General features: G+C 53.0%; 1 protein-coding gene across 13 annotated transcripts in view; it reads right to left on the bottom strand.

Moving 5' to 3' along the window:
- SLC39A11 (solute carrier family 39 member 11) overlaps positions 1-25,011 on the bottom strand; it is a 444,641-nt gene that overhangs the window by 185,860 nt on the left and 233,770 nt on the right. For 8 of the 13 annotated variants that reach the window (XM_070060380.1, XM_070060377.1, XM_070060378.1 and 5 more), the window contains one exon: positions 906-1,007. The exons of the other annotated variants lie outside the window; for them this stretch is intronic. In XM_070060380.1, the coding sequence (XP_069916481.1) occupies positions 906-1,007 (102 nt within the window). The remainder of the gene's footprint in view (positions 1-905; positions 1,008-25,011) is intronic. 13 annotated transcript variants of the gene reach the window in all.

Here is a 25,011-nt window from a genome sequence, read left to right as displayed (position 1 = left end):
AGGAGTCTGCAGCGGGGTGAACCAAGGGACTGCGGGCGGTTGCCCCGATGCCGATGCCAGGGATTCTTCCAGCCCTCGGACTCAGGGGCCCCACTGGCGCCGGCTGGCCAGGCTCCATGGTCTCCTGATGGCTTTAAGCAGAGACCCAGGACGGCAGGCCTTTGTCCCAGCTTCCTGCAGGGTGGGGGTGGTGGGGGGGGTGAACCCCATCTTTCCAGATCCAGGGCTACTCTTGGTGATGCTCTGACTCCATCACACCAGCTCTGTCACCTTGACGTGTCCATCCCCACCCTAGGCTACAGATGGACCCGGGGATGGGGTGAGCAAGCACAGGGTGGACACACTGCACACATCTGGGTCAGCTGCAGAAAGGGGGGCAAGCCCATGCCATTCGTGTACTTTCCAGAGGTTAAAAGGTCACCAAAAGACCCTGTCTCCCTCCTGCTCCTGCAGATAGGCCTAAAATGACGGAAGATTCTTGCATTCAGAGACTGAACCTCCGGAAACTTTGCAGGGCATCATCTCGCCAGCAGAACTGGAGGGCAGCAGAGCCGGCAGCCTAACTAACTCATGCTTTCCTGTGCCTGGGGGAAGGAGACACATTTTAGCTGCATGAGCTGCTTCTTCCAACAGTTTTATGTGCATAAATGAGAGAATGACTCACAGATCTTGATCCTTTCCCAAAACCGGTTCCTGAACAGCTCCTGGGGCTACCGCGCGGGCTCCACTGCCTGACCCCCGGAATATTCCTTCAAAGCCGACTGCGATGATGCCCAAGCAGGGGCTGCAAACCTAGACGTGGGGGCAGGGGCGTTTCAAGGGGACGCAAGGGTGGGGCCTCCGCGGTCCTTGATTGCAGGGACTCTCATCCCCTCCTTTCTTCCAAACCTCTCTGCAGCTGTTACCTCTGGAAACAGGCTCAATGCAATCCCCACTCTTCTCTAATAACAAATTGCTTGTAGTGTTCTTAGCACCCGATGTGGTCCGTACTGTTGCTCCTTCAGCTCCTATTTGGAAGATGATGGAGAATGCTAAGTGTCCAAGTCCAAGTGCTTCTCTCATCTATCCCAGGGAGCAAGGTGGTCTTGGATTACAAAAGCAAGAATGCTGACCCTTTTAGCCACAGCCTCTGCTTTGGTTTTGGGTCTGGGAGTCTGACTCTTGGGAGCCGGGAGCTGCGTGCTATTTCAGTGTGTTCCTGTCTCCAGCGGGAATTCTTGAGCGTCAAGGATCTGCGACTGGAGGTCGGCGCCTGGGGAGCAGCAGCTCTCGGGAGGCCATCCGACAGCGGAGTCCTGACTTCTCTGTCTAGACCGCAGGCGCGGCTCCTGTGGCACTGCCTGGACCCTGGCTGGGCTCTGGGAGGCATCGTCTCCAAGGGCAAAGACAGAGCACATAGAGCAGGAGCGGTCATACACCCTCAGGACTCAAAACAAAGGGGAGCTTTTACTGCTCCCTCCCCAATGGCTCCCACACCTTCTCCCTAAGAGGTGACTCTTTGGGGCTTTGGGGCCGGTGCTGTGGCGTAGAAGGTAAAGCTGCCACCAGCAGTGCCAGCATCCCACAGGGATACTGGTTCGAGACCCGGTTACTCCACTTATGATACAGCTCTCTGCTATGGTCCAAGTCCTTGGGCTGCTGCACCTGCGTGGGAGACTCAGAAGAAGCTCCTGGCTCCTGGCTTCGGATCAATCCAGCTCTGGCCGTTGCAGCCATTGGGGAGTGAATCCGTGGATAGAAGACCTCTCTCTCTCTCTCTCTCTCTCTCTCTCTTTCTCTCTCTCTCTACCTCTCTGTACCTCTGCCTTTCAAGTAACTAAATATATCTTTTAAAAAAAAAAAAAAGGTGACTGTTGAATCTTTCTGGGATTACAGGTCTTTGAGAATTTGATGAAAATACTGTCTCCTTAGTGACGTGCACATATATATTCTTAGAATGTCACAAAACTCCGTGGTTATTCATTAAATTTCAGTCACTAACATCTGTCTGAAGGACAAAGGGATGCAGGCAGAGGCACCCAGGTGATGGACGAAGGGGCTTCTGGACCAGTGAGATCCCTCCCCACCACCCCACAGTTTGGAGCTACACGCAGCTGACTCTGATCCCATCACTGGAAAAATCAACCTCAAATTCTGAGCAAAGGGAAGTTGACTTCTCCCTGCCCTTACAACTATTCCTCAGAGTTAAAGCTCAAATCCAATGAGAAATCAATTCACACTGTTAAAGACTTTATGGTTTTTCTACTGACAGCTGTGTTTTTTAAAACCAGGGATGGTTTGGGTCTAAAGAGGCCACTCAAGTATGTATAATAAAAGATGTGAAAGGGGAAAGTGGTCAATTTGAAGCAATACATTTGTAATACAATTTCAAAAAAATGTATCTGAATACAGTCTTAAAATATTCTCACATTCTTAAAGGTATCATACGCCACTTCAATTTCACCGCAGTGAATTCTTCTTCAAACCACTCCTTAATTATACGACCAGTACTCCCTGTGGAACCATCACAGCGATCAACTTGAAGGCTGCAATGCATCATCTCCTTAAAGACAATGAACCGAAAAACGTAACAACCAAACCACCGCCATGTTGACAAAGCACGGCGAGGGGCCTTGATATCAAGTCCGACACAGCTGAGCACCATCCGGGAGAGACTGAGCCGGGAGAGCCGGTGGGAAGAATAAAGTACTCTGAAGCAACTAGGAGAAGCCTTGCGTGCACGGCCTGTCTCCAACGAGCCACAGGGCGCACGGGGCCCTGGCACACAAAAGCCCCAGTCCAGCATGGAACAGACGCAACGGTGCCCACACGGGGGTCACGGATGGATGCTGTTGCTACGGCGGACGGCAACCAAACAGGACAGGGGGCACAAAGAAAGAGGGGACAAGCAGAAAATTTGTGGCAAAGAGATTCCAGTCTACCCATAGCGGTAACTGCATTACATATAAGTGGTCTAAAGGCGTGAGTTAAAAGACAGAGATCTAAATGAATAAAATACCTAGGAATAAATTTAACCAAGGAGGTGAGACTGGTAGACTGAAAACTATAAAATATTGCTTGGGAGAAATTAATGAATACCTAAATAAACAGACAGATGGTCTGTTTATGGGTCAGAAGACTCAGTGTGGTTGAAAGGTCAATTCTCCCCCAAACTGTTGAACACATTGAATAAAATGCCTATGAAAATTCAATTAGGCCAGTGCCGCGGCTCAGTAAGCTAATCTTCCACCTTGGGGTGCCGGCACACCAGGTTCTAGTCCCGGTCGGGGCGCCGGATTCTGTCCCGGTTGCCCCTCTTCCTGTCCAGCTCTCTGCTGTGGCCAGGGAGTGCAGTGGAGGATGGCCCAGGTGCTTGGGCCCTGCACCCCATGGGAGACCAGGAGAAGCACCTGGCTCCTGCCATCGGATCAGCGCAGTGCGCTGGCCACAGCGCTCTGGCAGCGGCGGCCATTGGAGGGTGAACCAACGGCAAAGGAAGACCTTTCTCTCTGTCTCTCTCTCTCACTGTCCACTCTGCCTGTCAAAAAAAGAAAAAAAGAAAGAAAGAAAGAAAGAAAGAAAGAAAGAAAGAAAGAAAGAAAGAAAGAAAGAAAGAAAGAAAGAAAGAAAGAAATTCAATGAGGCTTTAGCATTGATATTGATAAGCCAATTCTAAAAGTCAGTTGGAAATATAAAGGACCTAGAAAAGTCAAAACAACTTTATAAGTGAATGACGGGCCTACACTACCTGGTTTCAAACCTTATTTTAATGCTTCAGTAATCAAGACAATTTGGTATCAGCATAAGAACAGATAAATGCATCCGTGGAACAGAATGGAAAGTCTGGGATTAGACCTGCACATATAAGGCTAACTTATTTTTGACCAAAATGCAAAGGCAATTCAGTGGAGAGAGGAAGAATCTTTCCATAAATAGTGCCGGAACAATTGGATATCCATATGTGACGAACGAATTCCTTGGATCATTTCTCATAGCATATATAAAAAGTTAAAATCATAATGCATCGTTGGCCTAAATGTAAAACCTGAAACTATGAAACTTCTGGAAGAAAACCTTTGCTACCCCAGCAAGATAAAGATTTCTTAGCTCTTACGCAAAAACCATAATCCATAAAAGTAATAATTGACAAATTTGCTTCATCGAGCAAAATATTTTTGCTCTTCAAGAGACACTGTTAAAAAAAAAAAAGAAAAAGAAAAGACAAGCCAAAGACTGAGAGAAAATATTTGTGAATCATGTTTCTAATAAAACTTAAAATCTGGGATATATAAAAAACTCCCAAAACGCGACTGTTAGAAACAGACCACCCAGCTAGAAAATGGGCAACGGTTTTGAATAGAATCTTTACCGAAGAAGACAGGTGGATGACATATAAGCAAATGAAAAGATGTTCACTCACTATCATTAGTCAATGAAACACCAACACACACTCCCTAAACTAAGATGATAAAGACTGAGTGCAGTCGGTGTTGATGAGGACAGAGAGGAACTGGAACGCTCCCACGCTGCTGGCGGCAACAGGAAAGGACAGATCCCCCTTGGAAAACAGTTTGGTAGCTGATCCACCTGATCACTCTCTATCCATCCCTGTACCTATATCTGTATCTATCTTATACACATGTTTTTATAAGTTTACTTATAATGGCCCTAAACAACCCAAGTGAATGTCAACAGGTGAGTGGATAAACCAGTTTTTGTTTTTGTTTTTGTTTTTAACAGGCAGAGTGGACAGTGAGAGAGAGAGACAGAGAGAAAGGTCTTCCTTTTGCTGTTGGTTCACCCTCCAATGGCCGCCGCGGCCGGCGCACCGCGCTGATCCGATGGCAGGAGCCAGGTGCTTCTCCTGGTCTCCCATGGGGTGCAGGGCCCAAGCACCTGGGCCATCCTCCACTGCACTCCCTGGCCACAGCAGAGAGCTGGCCTGGAAGAGGGGCAACCGGGACAGAATCCGGCGCCCTGACCAGGACTAGAACCCGGTGTGCTGGCGCCGCAAGGCGGAGGATTAGCCTAGTGAGCCACGGCGCCGGCCGATAAACCAGCTTTATTATCCATGCAAGGAAATACCACTCAGCAATAAAAAGGAGTCACGTTGACTGTGGAAATGGTTTCCCAGGTGCACACAGAAGTCAAAACTTATCCCATCATACCCTTCAAATGTACGCAGTTCTTGGTACGACAGTTACACCTGAATGAGGCTATTTGAAAATATCTGGAAAACTCGGGGTCAGATAATGTGAAGTTTCTTCTCTGTAGAATTTCCAGAGTGTCTACAACTTCAGTAAAGATTATTACTCTGCCAAAACTAAATATAATATACGTCATTTCCCAAACACATGCTTCCGCAGGAGCTGGCATCCCACAGGATACCAGGGGACCCATGACAAAAATTGGCCCTTGAGGCTGGCGCCGCAGCTCACTAGGCTAATCCTCCGCCTTGCGGCGCCGGCACACCGGGTTCTAGTCCCAGTTGGGGTGCCGGATTCTGTCCCGGTTTCCCCTCTTCCAGGCCAGCTCTCTGCTGTGGCCCGGGAGTGCAGTGGAGGATGGCCCAAGTGCTTGGGCCCTGCACCCCATGGGAGATCAGGAGAAGCATCTGGCTCCTGCCATCGGATCAGCGCAGTGCGCCAGCCGCGGCGGCCATTGGAAGGTGAACCAACGGCAAAGGAAGACCTTTCTCTCTGTCTCTCTCTCTCACTGTCCACTCTGCCTGTCAAAATAATAATAATAATAATAACACTGAATTGTTGGAGCGCCCCAGAGGAAGACATCCCAAGGAGACAATCAAAACAGCTTCTCTTTGAACTCCCGCTTTGGGGAACACCCACCACTCAAGCAGCGAGAAGAGAAATGCTCAGAACATCCAAGCGGATGCTTAGAAACATTTCCCTGGACCCCCAGGTTGCGTTAGTGCCTTGTCCATCCCCCTGCCCCACGAGCCTTTTCTCTGACTGCTCCGGGCTGGCCTCCAAGGCTGCAGCTCTGCGGGGACGCCTTCTAACCGGAGGACCAGGTTGGTTCCACCCCACCCAGTTTCTCCATGCCACTGTTTGATCTCACGCTCTGAGTTCCATCTGGAGCTGTATTCACTGGCAAGGAGGACAGCCTGACTCCCAGCGGACTAGGTCGACTGCTCTTCTCGACACACAGCCTCCCAACCTGCCTTCAGGTGGAATTATCTAGAGGATTCACGGCTCAGCCCCGCATCTCTCACACAGGTGGCTCCAGGGAGGCACAGGCACACGCGAATGAGCAAGGACAATACACCACCAGGTCTGCACTCCGGGCAGTGCGCTCTCGGCTCCGTTGACAAGCACGTGCTGCGGCCACCTGTCCTCGTAGGCCAGGATGCCACTGCGGCTGTCCCTACCAGCTCCAATTCTCAGGACCACTCCCTCTTCCCTCCTCTGCCAGAACTTCGGATGACAGCCACAAAGGTGAGCCAGCGCTCCCAGGTAACATTCCTTCATGTCTTTAGTCAGAGGGAAAGCGAAATCTCCCATCCACTGGCTCACTTCCCAAATGCCTGCAAAGGTCAAGACTGAGCTGGGGCGGGCGCTGCGGCTCACTAGGCTAATCCTCCACCTGCAGCGCTGGCACACCGGGTTCTAGTCCTGGTCGGGGCGCTGGATTCTGTCCTGGTTGCCCCTCTTCCAGTCCAGCTCTCTGCTGTGGCCCAGGAAGGCAGTGGAGGATGGCCCGAGTACTTGGGCCCTGCACCTGCATGGGAGACCAGGAAAAGCACCTGGCTCTGGCTTCTGGCTTCAGATCAGCGCGGTGCACTGGCCGCAGTACGCCGGCCGCAGCAGCCATTGGAGGGTGAACCAATGGCAAAAGGAAGACCTTTCTCTCTGTCTCTCTCTCTCTCTCTCACTGTCCACTCTGCCTGTCAAAAATAAAATAAAATAAAAAAAAAACTGAGCTGGGGGGCCAGCACTGTGGCGTAGTCGGTAAAGCTGCTGCCTGCGGCTGGAGCACCATCCCAAATGGACACTGGTTCGAGACCCAGCTGTTCCACTTCCTATCCAGCCCCCTGCTAATGCACCTGGGAAAGCAGTGGAAGATGATCCAAGTCCTTGGGCCCTTGCACCCATGTGGCAGACCTAGAAAAAGCTCCTGGCTCCTGGTCCAGCATGGCCCAGTCCTGGGCTGTTGTGGCCATTTGGGGAATGAACCAGAGGATCGAAGACCTCTCTCTCTAACTCTACCTTTCAAATAAAGAAATAAATCTTTAAAAAAAAAAAAAAAAGACTGAGATGGGCTGAGGCTGAGAGCCAAGAGCTCAATCCAGGTCTCCCAGGTGGGAGGCAGGGACCCAATTACTTGTGCCATTATTGCATTAGCAGGGTTAGCAGGAAGCTACAATCAGGAAACAGAGCAAGAATCAAACCCAGGTGTTTGGATGTGGGATGCAGGCATCTTCACTGGTACCCTAACCACTAGGCTAACCACCTGCCTGCCCACCCCTCCCCCTTACATTTACACTGTGCGAAATGGGTGCTCAGGCATCACTCGCGTTCAAGCTGCACAAAGCGTCATGGGGGCAGGAGTCATCCAGGTAATCAGAGACATCTGGGGAGAAGTTCCAGGTTCTGTCTCTGCGACGGGCTAGCAGGGAAGGGATTAGACTCTCGAGGGCTCGCCCGAGAAGCCATCAGAGCGAGTCCCGATTTCTGTGGATTCCCATCAACCTGTGAGGGAGCAGTGGCCGGTCAAAGTGTGTTCTGGCCTCATCAAAAACACTTGGTCCAGTGGCCGCCGGTGAAGACAGCTGTCCCATGTGAGTGCTATCTTTGCATATTATAATTTTCAAGACTGAAGTGTGATCTCCTCTTGCAGGACCCAAGGACGGACTGTCTTTATATGGACTCTGCCCCTGGAAGGGAGGCTGTTACTACTGATCGTGGTGCCCCAAGGCCTGCGGGGCTGCCCCCAGTCGCCCGCACGGTGCCCCCAGCCAACTGCAGGAACAGGGCGTGACTGGAATCTGCACTGCAGACCCTGACTCCTCTGAGAATTATTTCCAGCTGCCTTGGCCCGGAGCGTCCTCCGTTTTCAACGTTCGCAGGATTCCCAGCCCCATGATCAGAGCAGCAGCTGGGATGATGGCCTGGAGGTAGATAACCTGCTCTCTGCTTCATTTGGTGTTCAGGGTAAAGAAAGAGCCACCCCACCAAACCACCTGGGCTGTGCCTTCTCGGGAGCGTCAGTTCCAAACGATCAGGTTCAATGCAGTCGGCCCTCAGCTGTGCAGAGCCCACATCCACAGGTTCCACCACCACAGGTCAGGTTCCAAGTGCTCGGGCCTAGAATGGCTGCATCTGCATTGAACACGCACACACCTTCCCCCCTTGTCATTGTTCCCTAAACAGTGCAGGACAACGACCAACTGCACAATTTGTATTAGCCATTTTAAGAAATCTAGAGATGACTTAAAGTATACAAGAGGATATGGATATCAAGGCTGTAAGCAAATGAGAAGCTACTTATGCAAAGAATTTGGGCATTCACAGATTTGGGTATCTAAGAGGGTCCTGGGACCAATCCCCTGCAGACTCCAGACTACGCTGCCACAGTGAGATAGGGAAACACAAAAGTTCTTGGATCTGTCTGGGACTTCAGAGTTCAATAAAAAGGAAAGCATGTGACAAACTGCAATCTATAAACTAAGACATATGGTTTGAATGAGATATGGTTCCCTAACTCATGCAGGCATCTAAAGGTTAAAGCCCAAGGTCTAATATCCATGGTGGCGGAAAGGTGGAAACTTACAGCGTTTAGGAGCTGCCCTCCTGGGAGGTGTGCCTTGGAAGGCGATTCTCCTACGAGGGTTGCCTATAAAGGCCTGAGCCGAGGCCCGGCTGTGCCCCACACTGCTGCCCTCATCCCCGGCTCACCAAGCGATCCTTCCCGCACGCGTGCTACTCCACAGACATCCTCGGCCTCGCCACACAGCTGGGGCTGCCTGATCCTGGGCTGTGAGCCTCAGAAATACACCTTGGGGCTGGCACTGTGGCACAGCCGGTAAAGCTGCCGCCTGCGATGCCAGCATCCTGGCCATCCAGCATCCAGCCCGTCCCGGCTGCTCCACTTGCAATCCAGCTCCAGCTAACGGCCTGGGAAAGGCAGCGGGAGACGGCCCAGGTGTCTGGGCTCCTGCCACCCACCTGGGAGACCCGGAGGAGGCTCCAGGCTCCTGGCTTTGGCCTGGGTCAGTTCTAGTAGTGAACCAGCAGATGGAAGATCTCTCTCTCTCTTTCTAACTTTGACTTTCAAAATAAATCTTAAAAAAAAAAAAATCTCCTTCCTTCCTAAGCAGCTTCTCTCGGTATTTTGTTGTAATGACCAAACAGCTGACAAACACCTAGGTGGAGTGGCAGTCCTGTTCTGGAATGGCTGTGAACCACAAAGCTGCTCTTCTCCAGTCAACAGCTTTGATATCATTTCAGTCAAAACCCCAACAGAATTTTTAAACCAGGGGAAGGGGTTTCTAAAGCTCATTTGCACAAAGGAAAATGCATGATAAGAGGGGCTCGTCATTAAATATTTTTAAGAACAGTCATCACTGAAACAGACCTTTCTCGCTGTAGAGGGGTGCCCCACCTCCTCCAGACGTGGCCTCGCCTTGCAAGGCTGCCTAGACACAGGGCCTGCAGCCCTTGAATGGCTTCAGGAGTATGTCCCTAGGACGCCATCAGGGCTCGGCGACTCTCATCTGACCCTCTCAAGGACTCCCGGCGACACCTGTGGGTTACGACGTAGAGGCCATTTCCCGGGGACTGGAGCTGGATTCTAAAGTCGGCGTCTGGGTCTCCCCTGCGTTTTCCAGAGAGACGCTCTCCGGCTTCTGCTTTCTCTCCGTCTTCAGATTAAGTAAGGAGCTTGTAATGTCAACACTTCCCACGTATGCAACTTAGATTGGTATTTATTCAAATCAAGCAGCGGCTCTACGCAGCTATGAGTCTATTCTGAAGCTGAGAATGATTCAATCAGGGGTTTTTACACCTTCTGACACAGTTAGCTCAGCGGATAGATCCTGCAGTAACTCAGTTCTCACCCAGATCTTTCTTCCATTTGGGTTTAAGCATTATTTTTTTAAAAAATTCTGATTTATTTGAAAGGCAGAGGGAGCGACTGACTGACTGATTTTCCATCCCCCTGGTCCACTCTCCAAATGCCCACAACAGTCCGGGCTGAGCCACATGGTAGCTAAGAGCCAGGAACTCAATCCAGGCCTCCCACACGGACGGCAGGGACTCGGGTACTTGAGCCGTCACCTGCTGCCTCCTGAGGTCTGCATGAGCAGGAAGCTTGAACTGGAAGCGGAGCTGGGAGCTGAACCCAGTGCTCTGGTATGGGTGCCTTCCAAGCACCCCTTTAACCACTACACCAAGCACCTGCTCCTAAGCACAGCTCCTGACCCTGCTAGTATTTGTGCAGGTCAACCATCTAGTGCATTCCTTGGGTTCCTTGTCTGCTGGCCTCCAGCGAATGTGTCTTATACACTGTCACAACCATCTAAACCCGAGGGGACCGATCCCAACGGTGGAACTACCTCTAAAAATCTCAACTCAGGGCATCTCTGTGGCTGACTACCTGCTTTTTGTAATTCCAGCTCCTTCAGTCCAATTACTCTCTGGTCCACTGTCATCTCTGGTCCATTGACCCAACCACCTTTTAACTTCCATCAACCTGTGTCCTCACCTCCCTCCTACTCGGCCGCGGTCTCTTGTCGTAAGCACCCTCAGGCGTGTAACCTGCACAGGGTCCTCACTGGTGTCAATGCTTCATCCGCTCTGCACCTGTTCCCAAAGAGCTGACCAGGGCTGGAGGAAGGCCTACCCACCGCCACAACGGCGGGCCTGACTTGAAATCCCTGTGGGCTGTCAGGTGCCTCTACCATGCTCCCACTCGCAAAGGTGTCTATTCCACACTTTCTTTCTTCTCAAACATCCAAAACCTCTTCCTTCCCCACTGATATTTTCTGTTTCTTGGTTCACTGAGAAATTAGAAGGAAACGTCCTGAACCCACAGCCACCCCGTGCACCACGGCTTCCACATCTGTCCCATCGCTCTGCCTCCAATCCTGAAACACAGATGACCCGTCCTGCCCCTCCCCCCTTGCTTCCCAAACAACTCTGTTCCTGTGGTCCTCTGGGCCTTCAATTTCTCCCTCTCCATGAATTGTATCTACTGTATATGCTTTCTGTAATATAGCCCTCTTTTTTTATAGATACACACACACACACACACACACACACATATATAAACTCCTATAGATCTCACACCCCTCAATGGCTTCTCTACTCTACTCTGCTGCCCTATTTGCAAAACCAACAACCAAAACCCTCCTCAACAGAATCTTCTATGCTCAGGCTTCACTTTCTGCACACCAATCAGCCTTTCAGAGCCACCATGCCAATGTGACTGCTCCCATCAGGGTCATCGTGAGTCCCCATGTGTCCCAATCCATGGGCCACCTCTCAGACTCCATTGCCCATACTCTCTGCATCCACGCGTCCAACTTGTTCCCCGCCCCTCCTTCTGGACATCTCTCATTTGGCTTCTGTGAGACTACCTGCTCCTGGTCCCCAGGTCCTCAGGAGACCACCTGCTCCCGGTACCCCCAGGTCCTCAGGAGACCACCTGCTCCTGGTCCCCAGGTCCTCAGGAGACCACCTGCTCCTGGTATCCCCAGGTCCTCAGGACACCACCTGCTCCCGGTACCCCCAGGTCCTCAGGAGACCACCTGCTCCCGGTATCCCCAGGTCCTCAGGGGACCACCTGTTCCCAGTCCCCAGGTCCTCAGGAGACCACCTGCTCCCAGTCCCCAGGTCCTCAGGGGACCACCTGCTCCCGGTATCCCCAGGTCCTCAGGAGACCACCTGCTCTTGGTATCCCCAGGTCCTCAGGGGACCACCTGCTCCCGGTATCCCCAGGTCCTCAGGAGACCACCTGCTCCCGGTATCCCCAGGTCCTCAGGGGACCACCTGCTCCCGGTCCCCAGGTCCTCAGGAGACCACCTGCTCCCAGTCCCCAGGTCCTCAGGAGACCACCTGCTCCCAGTCCCCAGGTCCTCAGGAGACCACCTGCTCACGGTCCCCAGGTCCTCAGGAGACCACCTGCTCACGGTCCCCAGGTCCTCAGGAGACCACCTGCTCCCAGTCCCCAGGTCCTCAGGAGACCACCTGCTCACGGTCCCCAGGTCCTCAGGAGACCACCTGCTCCCAGTACCCCCAGGTCCTCAGGAGACCACCTGCTCCCGGTATCCCCAGGTCCTCAGGGGACCACCTGCTCCCGGTCCCCAGGTCCTCAGGAGACCACCTGCTCCCAGTACCCCCAGGTCCTCAGGAGACCACCTGCTCCCGGTATCCCCAGGTCCTCAGGAGACCACCTGCTCCCAGTCCCCAGGTCCTCAGGAGACCACCTGCTCACGGTCCCCAGGTCCTCAGGAGACCACCTGCTCACGGTCCCCAGGTCCTCAGGAGACCACCTGCTCCCAGTCCCCAGGTCCTCAGGAGACCACCTGCTCCCGGTCCCCAGGTCCTCAGGAGACCACCTGCTCCCAGTACCCCCAGGTCCTCAGGAGACCACCTGCTCCCGGTATCCCCAGGTCCTCAGGGGACCACCTGCTCCCGGTCCCCAGGTCCTCAGGAGACCACCTGCTCCCAGTACCCCCAGGTCCTCAGGAGACCACCTGCTCCCGGTATCCCCAGGTCCTCAGGAGACCACCTGCTCCCAGTCCCCAGGTCCTCAGGAGACCACCTGCTCACGGTCCCCAGGTCCTCAGGAGACCACCTGCTCACGGTCCCCAGGTCCTCAGGAGACCACCTGCTCCCAGTCCCCAGGTCCTCAGGAGACCACCTGCTCCCGGTCCCCAGGTCCTCAGGAGACCACCTGCTCCCAGTACCCCCAGGTCCTCAGGAGACCACCTGCTCCCGGTATCCCCAGGTCCTCAGGGGACCACCTGCTCCCGGTCCCCAGGTCCTCAGGAGACCACCTGCTCCCAGTACCCCCAGGTCCTCAGGGGACCACCTGCTCCCGGTCCCCAGGTCCTCAGGAGACCACCTGCTCCCAGTCCCCAGGTCCTCAGGAGACCACCTGCTCCCAGTCCCCAGGTCCTCAGGAGACCACCTGCTCACGGTCCCCAGGTCCTCAGGAGACCACCTGCTCCCGGTCCCCAGGTCCTCAGGAGACCACCTGCTCCCAGTACCCCCAGGTCCTCAGGAGACCACCTGCTCCCGGTATCCCCAGGTCCTCAGGAGACCACCTGCTCCCGGTATCCCCAGGTCCTCAGGAGACCACCTGCTCCTGGTCCCCAGGTCCTCAGGAGACCACCTGCTCCCAGTCCCCAGGTCCTCAGGAGACCACCTGCTCCCGGTCCCCAGGTCCTCAGGAGACCACCTGCTCCCAGTCCCCAGGTCCTCAGGAGACCACCTGCTCACGGTCCCCAGGTCCTCAGGAGACCACCTGCTCCCAGTCCCCAGGTCCTCAGGAGACCACCTGCTCCCAGTCCCCAGGTCCTCAGGAGACCACCTGCTCCCGGTCCCCAGGTCCTCAGGAGACCACCTGCTCCCAGTACCCCCAGGTCCTCAGGAGACCACCTGCTCCCGGTATCCCCAGGTCCTCAGGGGACCACCTGCTCCCGGTCCCCAGGTCCTCAGGAGACCACCTGCTCCCAGTACCCCCAGGTCCTCAGGGGACCACCTGCTCCCGGTCCCCAGGTCCTCAGGAGACCACCTGCTCCCAGTCCCCAGGTCCTCAGGAGACCACCTGCTCCCAGTCCCCAGGTCCTCAGGAGACCACCTGCTCACGGTCCCCAGGTCCTCAGGAGACCACCTGCTCACGGTCCCCAGGTCCTCAGGAGACCACCTGCTCCCAGTCCCCAGGTCCTCAGGAGACCACCTGCTCCCGGTCCCCAGGTCCTCAGGAGACCACCTGCTCCCAGTACCCCCAGGTCCTCAGGAGACCACCTGCTCCCGGTATCCCCAGGTCCTCAGGAGACCACCTGCTCCCGGTATCCCCAGGTCCTCAGGAGACCACCTGCTCCTGGTCCCCAGGTCCTCAGGAGACCACCTGCTCCCAGTCCCCAGGTCCTCAGGAGACCACCTGCTCCCGGTCCCCAGGTCCTCAGGAGACCACCTGCTCCCAGTCCCCAGGTCCTCAGGAGACCACCTGCTCACGGTCCCCAGGTCCTCAGGAGACCACCTGCTCCCAGTCCCCAGGTCCTCAGGAGACCACCTGCTCCCAGTCCCCAGGTCCTCAGGAGACCACCTGCTCACGGTCCCCAGGTCCTCAGGAGACCACCTGCTCCCGGTCCCCAGGTCCTCAGGACACCACCTGCTCACGGTCCCCAGGTCCTTGGGGGCCAGTCCTTTTCAGTTTCCTCGGCTGCACTCTTCTCAACGTCCTGGTTTCTAGATGGAAGCCCACAGGGCTCAGCCCCCTTCTCTCTCTGGCCTAGGCTCCCTCCCTAGGTGATCTTCATCCCACAGCTGTCTCCAGCCCAGATGTCAGTTATAAAGTCCCATCATCAACCCTCCTGCCTACGTGATGTCGCCACTTGGAGAGCCAAAGGGCATCTCAGCTACATAACTGTCCAAGTTCTTCCGCCCAGCCCAGTCCTTCCCCAGCCATTCCCCAAGCTGCTTGGTCCAACTGCAGAAGAACAGGCTTCCTTCTCTCTCTGTAGATGAGACACAGTCCTCACCGATCAGTGAATCCTATCAGCTCAACAGTCAACGTCACCACTACTGCTTCCAAGCCACCCTCTCCTCAACCACAAACACGTCCTCCCAACTGATGACCTGGACGTAAATGCTGTCCCCAGCTCGCAGACTCTCCTCTCTGCACGGCTGCCAGAATAATACTTCTCCGTCACCTGGGCCAGCTCGAGGACTCCGCTGAACAAAACCCCTGATGGTTTCCTGCCACGCTCAGGGTGAAATCCGAAGGCCCCGTCCACCGTGCTGGCTTCTAGCTCTCGACGTCCCGTTCACACACAGCGGCCTTTGGACTCAAATACACCAAGCGCCTCCCAACTCCAGGGACTCCTCGCCAGGGCTCCCTCTGCGGGAGGCTCCTCCCTCTGACCATGACACTCATGGTCTCTTCCTTCCTTCTGGTCTCTCTAAAAGCCCCCTTTTTAGAGAGGTCTTCCCGGACACCCGCCTCTGCCTTGTTGTTCCCTGCACAATCAGCGACCATGATAGTCTATATCTTTGTCTATCATCTGCCTCCCCCACCGCACGGTAAGCCTGTGACGTCCGGAGCTTTGTCTTTTTGGGTAAAACGTGGTAAACCTGGAATTTAAGGCAGCACAGAGACACCGTGGAGTGAGCGGATGGGTGAATGACTCAATCAGCTGGTCACCAACCGAAGCTAAGAGCGAGATCCGGGGAAAGGCTCTGTAGTGTTTGCAGACTGTATCAGAAAGGGGCCTGTGTTAGGGGGCTGAGGAGGCACCCCCAGGGCCTCGGCCCCACAGAGACCCCCCGGCTGCTCCGTCCGCATCCTCTCTCTCACGCCTGTGCCTGCGGCAGGTGGCTCCGAGCAGCTGAGGAAAATGCCAGCACGCAAAGCAAGGAACAGTTCCTTTTGCCTTCAACAGTTCCCTTCCCTTCCCCCGTGACGACAGCAGTGGCTGCCACAGCTATAATTTTCTGTTTAGGTAACGTCTTATTTGCATGCTGAAACCATGTCCTTTTTCCTATTACTGATGTAAAAGACGGCTTATTTCTAATTATATTGCAGGCGCTTAGGGAATTCAAAGAGCAGAAAATATGTCAGGAACAATTTACAAATGGAGGCTATTTGCGTGCACGCTTGCCTGGACTACGGCAAATATAGAAAGGGGGAAGAAAGTGCTCATTAAAAACACCGGCTCTCCTCGGCCGGTCTCAGCTGCTGTTTGTTCTCCCAGAGCTAACTAAATACAAACCTACGCGCTGAGCGTGAGCGTGCTTGGGGCGGGGGAGTTATTTTCCCACCCTCGACTGTGTAAGTTGGAGCTCAGAAATGAAAACTTCCCCCACCGCTCCCGTTCGGCCTCACAGATTCCATTTCCCTCACACTCGAGTCCCTGCCTCGAAAATGCAGCTTTCGCTGTTCTCCTTAACCAAGGCCTCTCAAGAGCGGGGAAGATCTTCCCGGAGTTGCCCAGGTCGGGACTGAGAGTTACTCCATGGATGCTGCCATGAAGATACGGTAGCAAGAGGCGGAGAACACTTACAAGCACCCTAAGAACCGTATTTTAAACTCTAATAAATTATGAGGAGCTCGAATGCCTGAAATGTGCCTTCTGCTGCGTTGGTATCTTGCCACAGTGCTACGAAAAGGTTTCTAGAGAACACAGCAGCTTCCAGTCCAGGAACCTTCACAGATTTGAACAAAATCGCCCAACAGAGCCCCAGGAGCCCAGCTGTACCGATTAGCAACAGGCCGGGTTCCTGGTTGCTTGTCAGTGTCGCCTGGACTTTGGACCCACAGGTTTTGCAATAGGCCTTCTGGAATCTTCCCTTGCCTAAAGAGAGGCATTGGAAGCATTTTAAAGGCATGATCATTTCAGAGCCCTGTGTGGCGATGTCAGTTAGCCTGCCTGATCAGCCCTAAGTTTATTTCAGTTAGGTGTTTGGTAGGAGCAGTTAGCCATGGAGGCAAGGTGCTGTAGAGTTCCAACATATTTTTCTTTTTTTTGACAGGCAGAGTAGACAGTGAGAGAGAGAGAGAGACAGAGAGAAAGGTCTTCCTTTTTTTTTACCGTTGGTTCACCCCCCAATGCCTCCAATGGCTGCCGCGGCCGGTGCCCTGCAGCCAGCACACCACGCTGATCCGAAGCCAGGAGCCAGGTGCTTCTCCTGGTCTCCCATGCGGGTGCAGGGCCCAAGCACTTGGGCCATCCTCCACTTCCTTCCCGGGCCATAGCAGAGAGCTGGCCTGGAAGAGGGGCAATCGGGACAGAATCCAGCGCCCTGACCAGGACTAGAACCCGGTGTGCCGGCGCCACAGGCGGAGGATTAGCCTATTGAGCCGCGGCGCCGGCACCAACATATTCTTACAGAAGCCTAGTCATCAAACAAAATTCTAATAAATTTTCTACTGCCCCAACATATGCTGACTCTGAATATAGGGCAAATCTCCATTTCCTCACTAAACAAGTCAGTCCAACTTGAATATATAAACTTTGGGAGCTAGGGCCGGTGATGTGCCATAGTTGATAAAGCCACCACTTGCAATGCCGGCATCCTATATGGGGGCCGGTTCAAGCCCAAGCTGCTCCACTTTCAATCCAGCTCCCTGCTAATGTACCTGGGAAAGCACTGGAAGATGGCCCAAGTTCTTGGGCTCCTGCATCCGCGTGCCAGCTGTTGAGGTCAACTGGAGAGTGAACCAGCAGATGGAAGGAAGACCTCTCTCCCCCTCCCTCTCTCTCTGCCTCTGCCTCTCTGTAGCTCTGCCTTTCAAATAAATAAATAGTCAATTGTTTATCTGCCATACTTAAGTCATTAATTACATATGCACATTTAAAATACCATATTAAATGTAGTAAATTAAGGGACCAACATTGTGGCACAGCAGGTTAAGCCATCGCCTACAACACCAGCATTTCATATGGGCACTGGTTCAAGTCCTGGTTGCTTCACTCCCAACCCAGCTCCCTGCTAATGTACCTGAGAAAGCAGCAAACGGTGGCCCAAGTGCTTGGGCCTCTGCCATCCACATAGGAGACCTGGAAGAAGCTCCTGGCTCCTGGCTTCAGCTTGGCCCAGCCCCTGGCCACTGAGGCTATTCGAGGACTAACCCTTCCCCATAGATCTCTGCCTTTTAAATAAGTAAATGCAACTTAAAAATAAATACGTTATAATGACTGTTTTTCTCATGGTCAAATGTCGCAGGACGGTCTTGTTCAACCTCTACATCTTTGATGCTAGTGCTGCCGTGTTCACCAGAGAGACGTCTTACGTACCGAGCGATTTCCCACAGCATGTGGTTTTGACTTCCACCTAGACAGTTCAGGTTCTGCTCTTTCACGACCCACATGTGACACTGTTGCTAGTAATTCTACCCCCAGTGACAGGGACTCACTTTCACAGTGCTGGAAGACTCTTTCATTTTGCTTGCATTCTTCCTGCAGTTTATTTGATCTGCACAAGCTGACCTCACGCTGCACTGGTGAGCACGGCTTGGGAGCCAGGAAAGAAGCTACCGGCTCTGACCCAGTGAAGGGCTCGGGGCAAGTGAAGACATGGACGCGGGTAGTGAGAGCTGAGGCAAATCTAGGAGCCGGGAAACACACACAGAGGCCACTGGAAAGGCCCGGGCAGGCTCCAGTGAGGGACTCAACTAGAAGACCCTAACAGGAAGCGACTGGAGAAATGTTTACGAAGCAAGATCAGCAGGGCTTGGCAAGTAAGTGGACTGGAGGCACCAGAGACAAGCAGCACAGGTAAAGGCTGCTGGGGTTTCTGGCCTGAGAGGATAAATAGATTTGGTTCCATTAAACTCTTCCTGGTATGGGAATAATAGAGGAGACAGGGAAAGATGAGGCCGGGGGAAAAGATCAGGTAGTGCCGTCCATTTCAGACCCACCGAATAGATGCGGCTGTTGGAGAAACCGGTAAAGATGTCCAGCAAGAGCAGAGCTGAATCTGACACCCATGAGAGCAAGCCTGCCTGCAGAACCCACTTGGAAACCTCGGTTTGGAAGTTCTCAGTGCCGGGAGCCTGGAGAATATGGGTCAGAATAGCGAACTGCTGGTGAAATGTAGGGGGATGGGGCCGGCGCTGTGGCACAGCGGGTAAAGCCACTGCCTACAGTGACGGCATCGCACATGGGCGCCGGTTTGAGTCCTGGCTGCTCCACTTCCCATCCAGCTCTCTGCTATGGCCTGGGAAAGCACAGTGGAAAATGGCCCAAGTGCTTGGGGCCCTGCTCCTGCGTGGGAGACTCAGAAGAAGCTCCTGGTTCCTGGCTTCGGATCAGCATAGCTCTGGGTATTGTGGTCATTTGGGGAGTGAACCAGCAGATGGAAGACTGAGAAGCAGATGGAAGAGACAAAGAAGGAGAGAGAGGGAGAGGGGGAGAGGGGGAGAGGGGGAGAGGGAGAAGGTAAGAAGGGGAAGAGGGGGAGAGGGAGAGAGGGGGAGAAAGGGGGAGAGGGAGAGAGGGAGAGGAGCAGACAGAGAGGGGGAGAGGGAGAGAGAGGGAGAGGGGGAGAGGGAAAGAGAGGGACAGGGAGAGAGGGAGAGGGAGAGGGGGAGAGGGGGAGAGGGGGAGAAAGGGGGAGAGGGAGAGAGGGAGAGGAGCAGACAGAGAGGGGGAGAGGGAGAGAGAGGGACAGGGAGAGAGGGAGAGGGAGAGGGGGAGAGGGGGAGAGGGAAAGAGAGGGACAGGGAGAGAGGGAGAGGGAGAGGGGGAGAGGGGGAGGGAGAGGGGAAGAGGGAGAGGGGGAGAGGGAGCTGTGCTCAGCAGTGCTCGGGAGCCCAAGAAGAGGAGCAGAGGGGATGGAGGGCTTCAGCCTGACCCAGCTCCAGCTGTTGTAGCCATCTGGGAGTGAACCAGTGGATAGAAAATCAATCTCAATCTCTCCCCCGAAACCCCCTAACTCTGCTTTTCAAATACATAAAATAAATCTTTGAAAAAAAAAAAGCTTGTGGAAAAACAGAATTGAACAATTGATTTATTTTTGGTATAAAAATGTTTTTGAAATCAGCAGTTTTTTCATAAGATTCCATTTTCCACGATCTTTCAGAGACCCCTCATATACATGGATTTCAAAAATGTTTGCACCAAAACAAACTCATCTTGTAACTCCATTTTCCACAAATTTTTGAAGTACTCTCATATATGTGTATAAGTACATATGTAACATTTAACCAATATGTATAATGATTTCACTGCCATTTTTAAATTTTACTTTTTGTTACTATGAAACAAAGTTTTAAAGTCTGTCTCCTCCACTAACTCAAGAGCCTGCAACGCTTCTGCTCTGTCCCACGCACATCGGCACCCAGGCCAGCATGGCAAAGCAACGCCTCATGGGTACTGAGAAGGGACCACATGCACTAAGAATCTGACTTTTCCCAAACTGCACAGGATGAAATGACCTTCTGTGGCTATGAGGAAAACCATTCATAAGTCTCTCTTCTAACTGTAAAAAAATGATGGTGAGGGGCCGGTACTGTAGCATAGCAGGTAAAGCCGCCGCCTGCAGTGCCGGCATCCCACATGGGCTCTGGTTCAAGTCCCCTGCTCCACTTCCGATCCAGCTCTCTGCTATGGCCTGGGGAAGCAGCAGAAAATGGCCCAGGTCCTTGGGCCCCTGCACTCACGTGGGAGACCTGGAAGAAGCTCCTGGCTCCTGGCTTTGGATTGGCGCAGCTCCAGCCACTGTGGCCAACTGGGGAGTGAGCCAGTGGCTGGAAGACCTCTCTCTCTCTACATCTCTGTAACTCTGTCTCTCTCTCTGCCTCTCCTTATCTCTGTGTAACTCTGCCTTTCAAATAAATAAATAAATCTTTTTAAAAAATATTAAAAATAAAAAAGTAATGGTGGGACAGAATAGATGTCAAAGAAAAACACAGAATCTCCTTCCCGTCAGAGTCTGAGGAGGGAGGGAAAAAGGAGATAATGATCTTCCTGGGCCAGGAAAAGGAGGCTGGGAAAGAAACAAATCACACTGCATGCTTCCCTCCAGACTGAGGGTCCACTTCCCCTCTGATTTGTGGTTATTACTATTTTTTTTTTTTTTGCTGTGTTTTCTAAGTGAACAGCCAACTAAATTGAATCTCTCAGTTCTGGGCCTAAGGGATGCTATAAATTGCCGTGGATCCCGGGTGAGATGACAGGATGCAGAAGCAACAGGTCCACAAAGCTCCCACCACTGTGCATCGCACACAAGTCCGGAGCCAGAAAGGCGGAAGTGGTGTCCTGACCCCGGGGCACTGCCCTCCAAACTCCGTCCTCCGACAGACTCCCTGGTCAGGTGCAAGAGGCAGGGTGGGGGGCGGGGGAGGGAAGGGGTGCAGCCTGTGGCCACTGGGAACACTGCTGTGTCTTCCAGGGGAGATTCTCCAAGAGGCAATTATGCTAAGTCACTCGCCAGGAGAGGGGGCCTGCAGAATGACAGCTGTGACTGATTTCAAATACGGTGCCAGTCAAAATAAGGGCTTTTGTTCCCCTGTCAACACGATCATTTATATAGAGTGCTAAGGAGACAATACTCCCCATCCATCTCTCCCAGTTTCCCCCTACACACACACACACACACACACACATACACACACACACACAAGGAAAAATAAAAAGGAAAACAAAGTCCAACACTATTGAATGAAAGCATGAGGACCACAGAAGTTTGAAACAGCAGTAAGCTCCTTGGCCACCCACACTATTCAGTTTGTCCTTCAAGTCTTATCCCTGCTACATTGCATGTTGGAAGACCAAGGGGTTTAAAAAAAAAAAAAAAAGGTGGGCCGGGGGGGCTCATTTGCTATCAAAATGCTACACACACATGAGGAAAACCGTTGTTAGAAAGAGACTGATGGGGCCGGCGCTGCGGCGCAGCGGGTTAAGGCCCTGGCCTGAAGCACTGGCATCCATATGGGTGCCGGTTCTAGTCCCGGCTGCTCCTCTTCTGATCCAGCTCTCTGCTGTGGCCTGGGAAAGCAGCAGAAGATGGCCCAAGTCCTTGGGCCCCTGCACCCGCAGAGGAGACCCAGAAGGAGCTCCTGGCTCCTGGCTTCAGATAGGCGCAGCTCCGGCCATAGCGGCCATCTGGGAAGTGAACCAGCGGATGGAAGACCTCTCTCTCTCTCTCTCTTTCTGTAACTCTGTTTTTCAAATAAATAAAATAAATCTTAAAAAAAAAAAAAGACTGATATAAAACAAGCCCTGTTCTAGACCTTGACGATATCACTGTTCTGACGGAGGGCTAGGGAGAAGCGACCAAAGGACGAGGTGGATAAGTCATGGCCGGATGGGAAGAAAACGAGTGAACTCCCTCAGGTTACTAAGCACTGGCCATCCCAACAGAAGACATCATTTTACCCTCAGATATTTCCTGAATGCCTGCCGTGCGCCACGGACTGTTCCTACCTTGTGCGAGGGATACAGGAACAGGCACAAGATGGCGTCTGAACGTAAGAACTAAGCAGGGCCGGCGCCGCGGCTCACTAGGCTAATCCTCCGCCTTGCGGCGCCGGCACACCGGGTTCTAGTCACAGTCGGGGCGCTGGAATCTGTCCCGGTTGCCCCTCTTCCAGGCCAGCTCTCTGCTGTGGCCAGGGAGTGCAGTGGAGGATGGCCCAAGTGCTTGGGCCCTGCACCCACATGGGAGACCAGGAGAAGTACCTGGCTCCTGCCTTCGGATCAGCGCGATGCACTGGCCACGGCGGCCATTGGAGGGTGAACCAATGGCAAAAGGAAGACCTTTCTCTCTGTCTCTCTCTCTCTCACTGTCCACTCTGCCTGTCAAAAAAAATAAAATAACAGATGGGGAATAAAAAAAAAAAAAAAAAAAAAAAAAAAACCTGCACACAGGCTCTGGCAGAAGGAGCTGACACCTCGTCCTGAGTCGCTGGAGGAGCTCACAGAGGTGGGGACATTTAGGCGAAGTCTTTAAGAACGGCTGGGAAATTGCCAGGCCGTGGGGGAAACATCTCAGAGAGACGCCGAGTCCAGCACAAGACGCACACAGGGCAGAGGGCCCAAGCCTTCAGGCCTCACGCCCTCCTCTCTGAAGCCCGAGTTGGGGCTGGATCCTACGGGCAGCGGCCACCGACGCGGGCAGGGCTGTGAAGGTGTGGCCGCGCTCATCCCGCTCCAGAGCCCAGCTCCGTGGCCAAGCAGAGAGCCACGGCTTTGCTTCACCGAGCCGCCGGGGCTGCTCCCCAGCTACTTGAAGGTGAACAGTGCCGGCGGTGGTGCGGGAATGAGGTGGGGTATGAAGGGACGGGGTAGCAGGGGAAGCCAGGAGGCTGCAGGTGCAGAAGGAAAGGGGGAGGCCGCCTGCAAACACTCGTCCGTTGCGGAGATGTTGATGTGCAGAGAGCGGAAAGCATCCCCCTCCAGACTTGAGAACTGCGCGAGAGAACCAAATACCACGCGCAACATATGGCTTCCATCAAGAGGAGCCTTCTCCGTGCCTCCCCTAAAGAGAAGCAAACACGGGAGCTGCCAACTCCGCGCCATCCACACGCAGTCCTCCTTCTCTGCGCTCCTCTTCCCTTTTCTCTTTTCCGTTCTGAGTCACCGCTCCTCGCTGTCATCTGAAAATTCCATTTTCACATTACAAAACCCAACTGAGAATGTTCAAGAAACTCCTCCGTGGAGAATCACTGGAAAGCAGTATTTGATTTAACCAAACACTGTAGTTAAACAAAAATTGCTAATATAGATCATAAGCACATTGCCGATTTTGAATTAGTGCTTAATAAAGTGCACAGAATCCCAAAGCCCTATTAAAGAGGTTTGTGTGTGTGTGTGTGTGTGTGCATTTATATTACTCAGTATCTTAAAACTCAACGCTCTGCAGTGAATCTATTTTAAGAAGTGTAAAAACTCAGTGTTCAGGTTACATGACTTTTTTTTTAATTTTTTAATTTTTTATTTTTTTGACTGGTAGAGTTATAAACAGTGAGAGAGAGAGAGAGAGAGAGACAGAGAAAAAGGTCTTCCTTCTGTTGGTTCACACCCCTAATGGCCACGACGGCCGGCGCTGTGCCAATCAGAAGCCAGGAGCCAGGTGCTTCTCCTGGTCTCCCATGGGGTGCAGGGCCCAAGCACTTGGTCCATCCTCCACTGCCTTCCCGGGCCACAGCAGAGAGCTGGCCTGGAAGAGAAGCCACCAGACTAGAACCCAGCACCCATATGGGATGCTGGCGCCACAAGGAGGAGAATTAACCAAGTGAGCCACGGTGCCAGCCCCTACATGACTTCTTAATAGATGAGATTTTTACAACAAACTATTTAGAAGCATCCAATGCAGCCCACAGCCAAAGGGACAACACTTAAGGATTAGCCACACAACTCTTGCATTCGTTCAGTACCATGCCCCAAACAGGACATCAAAAGATGGATGCAGACCAAGCCTGTTCTTCCTCAGACAGCTCAGAGGGTGACACAGATCTACGCTCAATAACATTTATAACATACTTGCTAGTTATGATGACAGAGGAAAAGAGACACACAAGATAAAAGGGCTCCATTCTTACAACTGTATGTGCAAAGCACGTTGAACCTGTGAAAAACTAATTAAAATTAAAAATAAATAAATAAAATAAGGGCTCCATTCTGCCTGTTCAAAGGAGTCAGGGAAGGGAAGGGTTGACATGAAAGACGGGGCTGAAGGCAAGTAATGACTGCACACATGGTCAGGGGAGCCCAGGTGCCCTGGTGTGGAGACTCCAAGTAGGGAAAGAGCCCTATGGGGGCAGGTGCCGTGGTGCACGAGGCTAAGCTTATGCCACTTGGGATGCCCGCAACTCATATGGGCATGCCTGGCGCTGGCTCCTGCCTCCTACTCCACCTCCAGTTCAGCTTCCTGCTCATGCACACCCCGGCAGGCAGCTCAACGCTGGAGTCCCTGCCACCCACTTGGGAGACCCAGATGGAGTTCCAGGCTCCAGGCTTCAGCCTGGCCAAGCTCTGGCTAGTGTAGGCATTTGAGGAGTGAACCAGCAAATGAAAGATCTCTCTCTGTGTGTGTGTGTGTGTCACACTGCCTTTCACATAAACAAAAATAACTAAACATTTTTTAAAGGAAGAGAAAGCCCTATGGAGTCCACTTCCCAAACCGGGGCTGGATTCTGATTCCCACGTTGGCTTACTCTTCTTCAGAGCCAACCACCGCAACCATGTAAACCTTTTCTTTTTAAACCTTAAATCTCATTTCCTTCATGTCTGGTCCTAGTTTGAGGACGGGACAGTGAAGCCTTTTGGGAAGGTAAGGCTCTTACAGACCTCACGATGCTCCTCAATGCCCTTCGTTGCTTTAACGTCACTCTCTCTCGTCA

This window comes from Oryctolagus cuniculus, chromosome 17 (assembly GCF_964237555.1).
Source record: "Oryctolagus cuniculus chromosome 17, mOryCun1.1, whole genome shotgun sequence".
In the NCBI taxonomy this organism is placed as follows: Eukaryota; Metazoa; Chordata; class Mammalia; order Lagomorpha; family Leporidae; genus Oryctolagus; species Oryctolagus cuniculus.
The sequence above is the reverse complement of the archived record's forward strand: the minus strand, read 5'-3'. Positions and strand labels throughout refer to the sequence as shown.